The 13287-nt window shown below is 41.9% G+C and overlaps 1 protein-coding gene across 1 annotated transcript in view; it reads right to left on the reverse strand.

The window, feature by feature from the left end:
- Nucleotides 1-11383, reverse strand: part of JAM2 (junctional adhesion molecule 2) — an 87928-nt gene extending 76545 nt beyond the window's left edge. Inside the window, 1 exon segment of the mRNA XM_017856565.1 lies at nucleotides 10746-11383. Coding sequence (XP_017712054.1) covers nucleotides 10746-10812 — 67 coding nt within the window. The 5' untranslated portion in view covers nucleotides 10813-11383.
- Nucleotides 11384-13287: the final 1904 nt, after the last annotated feature.

Raw genomic sequence — 13287 nt, forward strand, 5'->3', positions numbered from 1 at the left:
AAAAAAAAAAAAAAAAAAAAAAAAAGTGAGGCCATCACTTGTGTTTTGTCTCTTTTGCACATACTCGCTTGCTGTTCCTGCGGGTGCTTCCACAGGTGATGCCATTCACTCTGCTCCGATGTAGCGTGAGGCCCTTGCCAGAGGTGGCTGCCCAATGTTGAACTTCCCAGGCTTCAGAACCGTGAACCAAGTAAACCTCTTCTGTTTATAAATTACCCAGTCTCAGGTGTTCTGTTACAGCAACAGAAATAGACTAAAACAGTCTCTATTGTCTCATCTCTCTTAATAAACTTTTGCTCATTATGGGATATAGATTTGCTATTATATCAATTGAGTAACAAAGAGATTGGGTCATGAGGGGAAAGTTTGGAGATATCCTGCTTCATAGAGTAGAACTTTTACAACTAACATGCTGATACGGTTTGGGTGTGTCCCCACCCAAATCTCATCTTAAATTGTAGTTCCCATAATCCCCACATGTTGTGGGAGAGACCTGATGGGAGGTAATTGAATCATGGGGGTGGTTACCTCCATGCTTTTCTCATGATAGTGAGTGAATTCTCATGAGATGTGACGATTCCATAAAGGGTTTTTCCCCCTTTTGCTCAGCACTTCTCCTTCCAGCCATGATGTGAAGAAGGATGTGTTTGCTTCCCACTTCTGGCATGACTGTAGGTTTCCTGAGGCCTCCAGCCATGTGGAACTATGAGTCAATTAAACCTCTTTCCTTCGTAAATGACCCAGTCTGGGGTAGTCCTTTATAGCAGCGTGAGAACAGACTAATACATGTGCTTTGTTCTGTTCTAGATTAAGCAACTTTTGAGGAGTGTATTGTTTGACTCATCTGAGTTTTTAATCAATGCTTACTAATTCAAGAGGAACTTATGTGCTTTTAGGATATAAGGAGGCATCAGGAAATCTGGACAATTTCTTAAAATCCTGCAAGGCAGACCAGTCTCTAAATTTCCTTGTATCTCTAGGGAGGCCACTATTAAAAAGAGGAGGAGAGAGTTTTAGGAGCAGAAATATTATGCATTCATTTGGGACTATTAATTTTACATATGTCTTGAGATTTTATTACTAAAAGTTATATAATTTTATGAAGCTACAAAACAAATAAGCATTAAATTCCAGCTTATGTAATTCTATTTAATCAAGTATTAAATGTGCCAGGCAGTACTCTAGGTACTAAGGACCCAAAGATGTGTTGTCTCTGCACCCAACAAGCTCACAATACAGAGATATACATGGAAAAATTATAAAAGTACAACTTAGTAAGTGCCATAAGAGAATCAAGAATATACCCAAAACACCAGAGTATAATATACAGTAGACATCAACTTTGAGGAATTGGTGAGTTGGAAAGAATTAGGATAAGGCACAAGGAATTTTGGAGTCAGACCTTCAGGGAGAAATTGCTTTTGGCCACATGAGGAACAATAGCAACAACAACACAGACGAATGAAGGTTGGGAAGAAGTACTGTATCTAGATAAAATGGCATAGATGTTCACTTGTTTACACACACACACACACACACACACACACAACGGCACAAAAGAACCTGACTTGTTCTGGATCCAAAAGCACTATATGGACCGTACAATAATCTCATGTCTCCAAAATGCTTAGGTACAATTTTAATGTTTTATGACATAGATGGCTGCATGTTTCGGTTATTGGACAAATGGATACTTGAGTTTTTGTTTATTCCATTGTATCAGTTCTGCTTCCGATCAAAATCCATTCCTATTTGAAAATGCATCTAGTGAATTGTTTTTTTTTTTTTTTTGGTGACAGAATCTTGCCGTTGCCCAGGCCGGAGTGCAACGGCGCAATCTTGGCTCATTGCAATCTCCGCCTCCCACGTTCAAGTGATTCTCACACCTCAGCCTCCCTAGTAGCTGGGACTACAGGTGCACGCCACCACACCCAGCTAATTTTTGTACTTTTAGTAGAGACAGGGTTTCACCACGTTGGCTAGGCTGGTTTCAAACTCCTGACCTCAGGCCTCCCAAAGTGCTGGGATTACAGGCATGAGCCATGGTGCCCAGCTCTCTAGTGCATTTTTAAAAAACATAAACACCATTCTGTCTTTTCAAATTTAGCACTTGCCCAGAAGTTTCACATGTTCCCTTTTTATTTGTGGTCATTATTTCTTCTTTGGTCTCCTTTAAAAATAGCACCCATTTGCACTTGTCTGCGAATCTTAGCTGGTGCTAGTGTCTCTGTCCTCTCTGGGTCTACACACGTTCTCCTTTGGACTTTTTAATTGGATCTTGGTTGGAATTTTTCCCTTTCCATATTTGGTTACTGGTTTGGAAGTTTATTTCCCTCGGTTTTACTAATCACTTTGTTTCATTATTTTTGGTGGTTCTAGTTAGAAAATAGCTCCCACTGCATTTTGACACAACAATTTTAAAGGCTTCTATAAGATGTTATCTTGAGTCCTGCTTGTAGACTGAACTTTAGGTTGTAGCTTAATTACTAACATAAATAACTTTTTGGAGCAAGGTGCACAACACTATATATAATATGATTTGATTTTCTGGAAGGTATACAGCAGTAAGCATAATAAATTGTGATCTTTATTTCTACAGAAATTATGAGTATGCTTATATATACTGGAACTATTTATTTTCTAATTTCTTGAAACCATATACAGGAAACTTAAAGATGGGCTATCTGAGAGGCATAGGAGTTAGGAAGACTGGAAAGGAGACTTATTTCTTGTTTTATAAACTTGCTGCTCTGTTTGAATTTACCCTAAGCATATATTATTTTTAGTTAGACATATAAGAAAATGTGTTTAACAATTAATTCATTTTTATCTTTGGTTTTGTCCATAGTATGTATTTAGCAAGTTTCACAATGTGAAGAAAGCGAAGAGTAAAAACGGCGGGTGACTGCATTGACAAAATGAAAGGAAGCAAATTGGACAAACCTAGCATAAAGAAGACAGACCAGGTGATGCATTTTTACTCCTTACAAATATAAAGACAAGCCCGTCCTAAATTATCCCAGTAGAAAATTCCGACAACTACAACACAACAGAAAACCCAACAAAACAAATAAAAATTTGATGCTGATGCCATGCGATAAAGAAAAGCAGAGCTCTCCAGTAAAAAACAAAATTCCTGTCTGTTAAGTTTACAAGGATTCTTCTTTAGGACTTTCTGAGCCAAGACAATGGACAGCTAAGAGGGCAGCTCTTGAAATACTTTCACAGGATTTGCTTCTCTGCTTATAAAATGTAGGAACAATCCAAACTGGAGAGCATTTCCTACCCATTCACTGGCCTAAAGATTCATAGAGTAGGGTTTTGTGTTCCTGTCAGCAGGCATTTATTTGAGCACACAACCATCCATCCTCTCTCTCTCTCCTTCTCTCTCTCTCTCTCTCTTTCCCCCACACCCCATGCATGCATACACTCATACCCTTTGGAACATAGAAGGCCACTCTTCTGAACATCAAATCAAGTAAAATGACCATTCTAAGGATGACAACTCAGGGAAACTCTGGAAACACTGGAAACAAATACTGAAAATAAACTTACGTGTGGGAAAGAGAATAACATTGAAAGAAGGTATATATAATAACCAAAAGAGCTACTGTTTCATGTTTATAGGTTGGGAACTGAACAGAAAGTTGAAAATGCAGCATACATGATTTAAAAAAATTTCCTTAAAAACCAAAGAGCCGTTTTTTTTTTTTAAATTCCTGATCAGATTTAATTAACTACATTTCAAATGCAGTCATGCACCACATAATGACATTTTGGTCAACAATGAACCATATCAGTGGTTCCACAGATTATAATGAAGCTGAAAAATTCTTATTATCTAGTGATACTATAACGCCTGTACTGCTGTAACACAAGAACTTTATTGTTTTATAAATTTAGTGTAGCCTAAGTGTACAGTGTTGATAAAGTCTACAGTAGTATACAGTAACGTCCCAGGTGAGTGAAATTCACTCACCACTCACTCACTGACTCGCTCAGAGCAACTTCCAGTCCTGCAAGCTCCATTCATGGTACGTGCCTATACAGGTGTACCATTTATCTTTTATGCTGTTTTCACTGTACCTTTTCCATGTTTAGATATGTTTAGGTACACAAATACTTACAACTGTTTACAGTTGCGTACAGTATCCAGTATAGTAACATGCTGTACAGGTTTGTAGCTTAGGAGCAACAGGCTACACCATATAGCCTTGGTGTGCAGCAGGCTCTACCATAGAGTGTAAGTACACTCTATGATGTTCACACAATAACAAAATCACCTAACGACACATTTCTCAGAACATATCACATCACTAGGTGACAGCTGTAAAAAGCAATTGTCAGTGGTTATATGTGTATGTGTAATTATGTGAGTATATTTACCGATAAACTATATAAAATAAGTACTTACATAAGCAATTGCCTGGACTACTCCAATAACTTCTAACTGGTTTCCCCAGTTTGACTCCCCCCACCCCAATCCTTCCATTCACCATACTCCATCCAATGCATTCTCTTTAAAATGCAAATCAAACTGATACTCAATGTCAAAAGGCTNTTTGTAGCTTAGGAGCAACAGGCTACACCATATAGCCTTGGTGTGCAGCAGGCTCTACCATAGAGTGTAAGTACACTCTATGATGTTCACACAATAACAAAATCACCTAACGACACATTTCTCAGAACATATCACATCACTAGGTGACAGCTGTAAAAGCAATTGTCAGTGGTTATATGTGTATGTGTAATTATGTGAGTATATTTACCGATAAACTATATAAAATAAGTACTTACATAAGCAATTGCCTGGACTACTCCAATAACTTCTAACTGGTTTCCCCAGTTTGACTCCCCCCACCCCAATCCTTCCATTCACCATACTCCATCCAATGCATTCTCTTTAAAATGCAAATCAAACTGATACTCAATGTCAAAAGGCTTCAATGGCTTCTCCAGTTTACTAAGCGTGCTATACATGTAATTCTTCCTAAATCTCTATGAGGTAAGCACTCTTACTGGGATTATCACCAACACTGATGAGTAAACTGACATATATACAGGTATTAACCTGTATAAGATCACGCAGCTGGTAAGAGCACCGAGTGCAGCATTGGAGTGCATGTTCTTTACCACCATACTATGCAATTTGAAAAACAACTCATAAAAAATACAGCTTTAGGCTGGGTGCGGTGGCTCATGCCTGTAATCCCAGAATTTGGGAGGCTGAGGCAGGAAGATCACCTGAGGTCAGGAGATCAAGACCAGCCTGGCCAACACGGCGAAACCCAGTCTCTACTAAAAATACAAAAGTTAGCTGGGCGTGGTGGTGGGCGCCTGTAATCCCAGCTACTCAGGATGCTGAGGCTGGAGAATTGCTTGAATCTGGCAGGTGGAGGTTGTGGTGAGCTGAGAATGCACCTCTGCACTCCAGCCTGGGTGACAGAGCGAGATTCCATCTCAAATAAAACAAACCTAAACAACCAACCAGCTTTATATCACTATGAGCTATACTTTAAAAGTTATGGTGACTTCACGGAATCTAGAATATTCTTGGCTACAGCACTGAAAACACTGTTGCTGGGCATAACCTCATTTTGGCTGCTGTGAGAGACAGAATAATAGCCCCACAAAGATGTCCACAACCTACTCCCCAGAACTATAAATATCTTACTTTACATGGTAAATAGGAATTGAAATGGCAGATGGATACAAGTTGCTAACCAGCTGACTTTGAAATGGGTAAATTATCCAGAGTTACTCAGGTGAGCCCAAGGTCAGGTGAGACAAGGGTCCTGATGAGTGGAAGAAGGAAGCAGAGTACAGAGAACTAGAGAGATGGCAGCCTGGCATCGCATGCTTAGAAGCTGGTGGGACAGGGCCGTGAGTGGGGAGCCTCCAGAAGCTGGAAAAGCCATGGAAACAGATTATCCTCTAGAACCTCCAGAAGGAACGCTCTATGCCGATACCTTGATTTTGTTTTATTTTATTTATGTATTTATGTATTTATTTATTTTTTGAGATGGAGTCTTGCACTGTTGCCCAGGCTAGAGTGCAGTGGCGTGATCTCGGCTCACTGCAAGCTCCGCCTCCTGGGTTCATACCATTCTCCTGCCTCAGCCTCCTGAGTAGATGGGACTATAGGTGCTCGTCACCATGCCCGACTAATTTTTTGTACTTTTAGTAGAGACAGGGTTTCACCATGTTAGCCAGGATGGTCTCGATCTCCTGACCTTCTGGTCCGCCTGCCTTGGCATCCTAAAGTGCTGGGATTACAGGCGTGAGCCACCGCGCCCGGCCAATACCTTGATTTTAGCCCAGTGAGACCTATTTCGGACTTCTGACCTCTAGAACTTTAAGACAATACATTTGTATTGTTTTGTTTGTGGTCATATGTTTCACAGCAATAGAAAAGTAATATGGTTGGATTATTTTTTTCTGAGTTCTAGCCTTGTTAACACTAATACTGTCCAAGAAAACAGCCCCTGGTTTTAAGTTTTCTTTTGCTGCTTTTGCCAAAGGAAGCACCTGACCCATGTTCTGATTCCCCTTTTCCATCCTCACTATCATCTTCCTCAAAACATCAGTCTAGCTGGAGGGGTATACTGGAGTATTGACTCAGCAGTGTTATTACTATATTGCATGGAATGAAAAAATATTATTTTAAGTAATGGCCTTTATAGCTTTCTGGTGGTCTGACTTCAATAAAGCTAGCAGCTCTTACCTCTGTATTCTAATACATCTTCTCTATGGAGAAGGCCCACAGGAAGAAACCAATGCAATGGAAACCATGGGTGGTGAACATCCGTAAGCTCCCGTGGGCTCCTCTCATTAAACTGCGCATGTGGGAGGATAAATGAGTGTTCTCGGTTGTAGTGAAGTCACTGTGCTCAGGCTGAAGGTTTTGTTTTTGACTTCATTCTTTTTAATATAATTTCTTTCATAGTCTTGAAATGGTTGTTAAATCCACCTACAAGCCCATTTTAACGTTTCTGTTCATCAGATAATTGAGACTATGCCAGCATGGAACCACTTCTCTCCAGCAAATTGATTATGACAGTTGCTTCTTAACAATAGATACAGAGGGCAGAATTTTCCTAGTACCAGTTCCCTGGAGTGCTGTTTTGGGTCAGTTCTGGCAAAAAGGCAGAACCTTGTGATTTTACAAAAGATTCAGACCTCTCTCTCCTACCACAATCTTTATCAGTTGATGAGAGATTAGAATCAGGCTAAGCGCCTGGATCAGGTTCCAGTCCCAATCTGAGGACCAGCTGCTACTGGCTAGGTAGATCATTCACAATCAGTTCCTTGCCTCTGAGAGACCCCAAAAGGCATGACAACACCCCACCAAACACGGAATACTCATTCCTATTATTTTTTGAGATATCAGCTTAAATGATGCCTCAGAGAAATCTGACACCCTACCTACTTAACATGAAGTTAGAGCTTCATGATTTATATTGCAATCAGTTCAATCTATACACTTCTTTTACCTACCCTACCTCATCCCCATTCCATCTGCTATGGTTTATGTCCCCCCCACATTCATATGTTGAAATCTAATCATCAATGTGATGATATTAGGAGTTGAAGGCTTTGGACTGTGATCTGGTCATGAGAACAAGTGCCCTTACAAAGAGACGTCAGAGCTGCCTTGCCTCTTCCACCATGGGAGGTCACCCTGAGAAGGCTCCATCTATGAACCAGAAAGTGGGCACTTGCCTGACACTGAATTTGCTGGTATCTTGATTGTGAACTTCTCAGCCTCCAGAGTTGTGGGAAATAAATGTTGTTTATAAGCTACTCAGTTTATGGTATTTTGTTACAGCAGCCTGAATGGACTAAGACACCACAGAATCAACAGGCATATATTTATACCTGCTATTAACCAGGAACTTCACTCAGCACTGGACGTATAGTGGTGAGCAAACATCAAGCAATTCTTTTCCTAATGGAGTGGGAAAGAAAAATGTAATTCAACTAAACACACACAAATGTCCATATCTCAACAGGGATACTGACATCATCATTTAAATAACAAGAACAGCAACAAAAAAGCAATCCTTCAGACTACCAAGAAAGATATAAAAAATGCTGATAAACAGCAGGAAAAAAAGGAAAGAAGGGAGTAAGCATGATATTGTATATGAGAGGAGTGACCAAAAGAGTGGCACAGTTACATCTGGGAAGAATATTAAGAAGATGAATCTGTAACAATAGCATTAGAAATCCACTAAATCTTCAATAAATAAAATAGTATTGAATTATAACCCAAAGTATAAAACAAATATGTATCAACCCATACTGATAGAAAAACACATGATTAAATAAACAAATGAAGGGAAGGGAGAGACACATCTCCCATGCAGAAGAGCTCCAAATAATTTATGAAGATACTCTGCCTGCAAGGGGATGGAGCATAACTCTCCTTTCTGAAGAAGTGTGGGTTGCATGTAGTGACTTCCTTCCAAAAAATCTAGTATGGAAATGAAGATAAAAGGGTAGGTAATCTGTGGAGAAAACTGGTATGCACTACATTATGAGTAGGATTACAGGTGATCAAGGTTCACATCAACAGCAGTAAGTCATGTGTACAGTATGTTCCCTGGAGATAATGTGATGAAAATGTCCCTTTACCTAGGTCCCTTACCACTTTCTGATCTTCCTCCAAAACCCCTATAACCCCAGACTAGTTATGAGAAAAATGTCAGAGAAACACCAATTGGCGGTCATTGTACCAGATACTTGACCAGTACTTCTCAAACCCATTATAATAAGAGAAAACAAGGGAAGCCTGAGAAACTGTTACAACCAAGAAGAACCTAAGGAATCATGACAACTAAATGTAATATGGTAGCCTGGATGGCATCCTGGCATAGAAAAGGCATTAGGTAAGAATGAAGGAAATTTGAATAAAGTGTACCATACTCATGTAAGATATTAACAATACGGGAAACTGGGTGTGGAGTATATGAGAACTCTCTATACTAGTTTTGGAATTTTTATCTAAATCCAAACTGTTCTAAAATTGTTTTAAACATTAAAAAAACCCACACACAAATAAAACACTCTTGCAATGCCAGATCTTTTGGTGTGTCTCAGGAACAATATAGAAAAGTCCCTGCAACACTTCCAAATTTATCCCCTGTAGGAATCAAGTTTAGCAGAGCCAATGTGTTATATTACCTAAAGCTTGAAGAGGTCACTCAGCCCTATTCATCTATGCTTTTGCTTGCCTCTTGGTTGTTTCTCCATTACGATTTCAAACTTGGGGTGTATTGTTTCTATGTTGGTGAGTCAATAGGAATAGCAGAGCAGAAACGATTTTGTTTTTAATTAGTGACAATTCTACACTAACAGGCACACTCTTTTCTATTTGAAATTTAGGATTTCAGCAGAATACATAACTTTCTCAGTTGTTCTGTTAGAATTTGTCCAGCCTACCTCTCTGTTGCCTTTTAGCATGAGTGCATTTTTTTCTTCTGTGTGTTCTGTATAATACCAACTGATATTTCAAAATTGCACAAGGGTTTCATTGTGAAACTTTGGCTTTTTGATTTGACTTTATATAATATTGGTCAGCACATGTCTCTTTCCTGAGACAATGTGCACCTTCCTCCTCCACAAAGGGACATGGCTCACATCACTTGAGCTGTGCGATGATCATTTGGGCAGCAAGGGCGTGAGAAAATATCATTGTATTGTGGTATTAGACACTCATCCCGCAGGTTGAGTATTATAAGTATTACTTTACCGGAACAAGAATAGCAACAGTAACTCATTTTACAAAAGAGAGACAGACAGACAGACAGACAGAAAGAAAGAAAAGAAAAGAGAGAAAGAAAGGGAGGAAGGGAAAAAAGCAAAACAAAAAAGGTAGGAGAAAAAAGAAAAAGCAAAAGTCGAACTGCATTGCTTAAGGTCTACTGTAATTTCCTCCATTTTCCTAAAAAGTTAACGCGAAGAAAAAAAAATAACGGCAACGTTCCCAGGATTTTAAATCTCATGAGCCCAGAATCCGTGAAAATCCTGTTTAAAATCATCCGGTGAAATTGGCTTTGGGACGTCTCCCCAGCTACTGGATCATGTGGCTTCTGAATCTTTCTAACAATCGTCCCGTTGGATGTCCCCTGAGGACACAGCAGCTGGCTAGAGTCCCCAGACCAGAGACTTCTCTAACTGAATGTAGATGTGCAGGTGGAGAGGATGAAAGTAATTCTGGCTCAGCAGCCACGAATTCCCCCCATCTCCGCCCCACAAGTGCTTTGCATATCGCCGGCTCAGCCGGGGCGCTACAGAGCCCAGACCACGCGGACGCTGCCCCCTCCCCGGGGACTCAAAGTGTGGCCGGCGCCCGCCTCCCAGTGATGCCATCTTTCTTGGGATCTTAGCATCTTACCAGTGGGTAGTGAGTTTTGCATTCGAATCACGTCCCTCTGTCTGAAAACTTACCCCAACTTTACAAACGGATGAGAACCTGCTAGTGGGAACCCTTATTTTTCTGTATCTAGAACTGACAAAATCAGACGCAATTTACAAGAAACCCACGACCTCGCGCTCCCTTGCTCCCAGCGTCCGCCCGCGGGCACCCTGGGTTTCCCGCTCGCCGGGGCGCAAGGTCAGACGCCCCGCGGCGACCTCGGCCCAGAGCCGCCCAGACACCGTCCGCGAGCGCCCTGTGGGGGGCTGGAGGGTGGGGACAGGCTGGTCCAGGCAGGAAGGGTAGAGGAACCCGAGCAACTTACAGCCCAGGGCGACCACCAGGTAGCGCAGCAGCAGCAGGAGGAGGCGGTGGCGGCTCCTCCTCGCCATCTTCCCGGGGTGGTAGCCGGCTGCTCCGAGGAGGTCGAGGGTCCCGGCGGCAGGAGCGCAGGAGGCCGGGGGCCCTTGAACTTCTGGGGCGGGAGAGGAGCAGAGTCGGGAGGGGAGGAAGAGGAGGGACGGTTCTAGATGGGATGTCAATTTCCCCCTCCCCGGGGCGCCTTCTCAGCTGGCTGCCAAGAGGCGGGTCCTCCAGCCCAGGGATGGGGGTCTGTTCTTTTTTTCGGGGTGAGGGTGGGGGCTAGAGGGCGTGAAAACCAGGCGAGGCGTCCGCCGGGTCCTAGCAAGGGGGCAGCAGGAGGAGCAGCGCCCGGGAAAGCCCCGGCGGGTCGTCCCTCCGCCCCCACGCCTCTGGGATTGATCGGCTTTGTGTCTGGTCCGCGCGGGGCTGCCAGCTGTCCCCAGGGCGAGAAGCCGGGGGCGGGAGGCGTGGGCAGGCTGGGGTGGGGATTGGGTGTCTCGGGGACGGGGATGTATGCGGGTGGGGAAACGCCTCCTGTTTTGCCCCAACTCCTTTCTTCCCCTCCTTGGCTCAAAACTTCTTTTTGGCTTTTCAGCCTAGGGGTGGAGATATTTGGAAAATTTCTGCCCAACGGGCGAAGCTGAGGGGGTGGCGCTCTGAGGAGATGGGGTTCGCGGGCTCCGCCTCGGACTGGAGGAAAAAAAAAAAAAGCAATCAAGCCTTGTGCTGGAAGTCAGGTCTCAGATTTTAACACAGCCTTGTTCTCTTCTCAGTTTAAGCTTTTTGCTCCTTGGAGTTTTGAGGTGCATTCGTTTCGTGTTCTTTGCTTTTTTTTTTTTCTTTCAGTGTCAGAGTTGGAAGTTCATCTAATGGTGTGAAATATTTATCATGTTTCTTTCAAGTTACATAACTGCTGCTTGTGGAGTTTTCCACGTGTTAAAACTCTACAGCTGCCCTTTGTCAGGTTTATTTTTGGTCTACTGTGCTTTTAAAAGGGAAACCCATTATGAATGCTCTGTTGCGTGCTTTAAAATTGTGCCGCGCTTATATTGGACGCAAGTACACTAGCAATTTTTATATTTGTTCCTAGGGACCAAAATGTCTGGTGTATTCAAGAGTATTGGTAGGTCTGGAAAAAGGCCATTCCCAGGAGAAGAAATTAGTATACATCAGTTTTTTTTGTTTTGTTTTTGTTTTTTTGTTTTTTTTTACAGGTTGAATAATGGATGAAGTTCTGTATAGAAGATAGTTGATTTAGTGGTGTATATATAAAGAATTCAGCTAGCTCAGTGGACAAAGGCGACCAGAGTTTAGCTGTGCAGAACTGTGAGGAATGAGGCATCCTTGCTGTTGCCATGGTGACAGTGATGAAAACTTACTACCCAGGGAGGGGGTGGGAGGAGAGGACCCAGGGGGCCCAGAAAGGAAAGTCAAAATGGCAAAATGTTAAAACTCATACTCCAGTCAAGCGAGGAGAAGGGGCACAGATTTAACAACAGCTTATGCCGGTTTTTCTGGGCAGTAATGAGAAAGATTTGATGCTTAAAAGAAAAGTTGTTGGCATCTTCTTTTGCGAATTCTTGCTACAATTGTATGTCTCTTTTACTCCCCCCTAAAATATACACAAAATGTCATGCTTAAAAAAGTTCTATGCAATCCTATGTGAGTAACTAAGTTATTTATTTGCCGCCCAGCCAAGGCATTTGTCAAATGGCAACAATGTGCTGGATGCTGAAGGACATCCATGAACAAGACCAAGGCTTTCTTGCTAACAAGCTCACAGTCTTGAGGGGAGAGAGAGTCTTATCTGGAAAGATGCCTGATACCACATGATAAATGTTATAGGAGGACAGAAAATAATAACAGCTATTTTTATTGCATGCTTTCTCAGTGACGGAGTCTGAATAATGCAACATCTAATCCCCCAACAACTCCGTAAAAGAGGAAATGATATTCCCACTTTGCAGATGAGAAAACTGGGCTGAGAGATACTAAATGGCTTGTCCAAGGTCCATAAGGGGATGTTCCTTTTGTTGGGAGTGGGGGCAGGGCTTTCTTTATTAAACCTTGAAAAATGGGTCAAATTCTGAAAGGAAGGACATAAAGGAAAGGCATTCTACATAGAGGAAACAGCAGGATCAAGAGCTGGGAGATAGAAAAATTATGACTTATTTAGAAAAAGCAAAGTTCTACAGTACTAAAGTGTATGTGGGATCGGGATAGTGAGGTAGGTGGTGGTAGAAACTGAAGAGGAGGTTAGAGTATGAAGATCATTCACGCTACTGTCTAGACCTCATCCTACAGCTAATGAGTTCTTTTTAAAGCAATGAGATAAGAAAAGACTCATATTTTAGAACTGTGGTGTCCAATATGGTAGCCTCTAGATCCTAGTGGCTATATACACTTTTTGTTTTGTTTTGTTTTTAATTTGAGACAGAGTCTCACTTTGTCACACAGGCTGGAGTACAATGGCGCAATCTTGGCTCACTGCAACCTCCACCTCC

The sequence above is a fragment of the Rhinopithecus bieti genome, unplaced genomic scaffold, assembly GCF_001698545.2.
Source record: "Rhinopithecus bieti isolate Rb0 unplaced genomic scaffold, ASM169854v2 scaffold_1295, whole genome shotgun sequence".
NCBI lineage: Eukaryota > Metazoa > Chordata > Mammalia > Primates > Cercopithecidae > Rhinopithecus > Rhinopithecus bieti.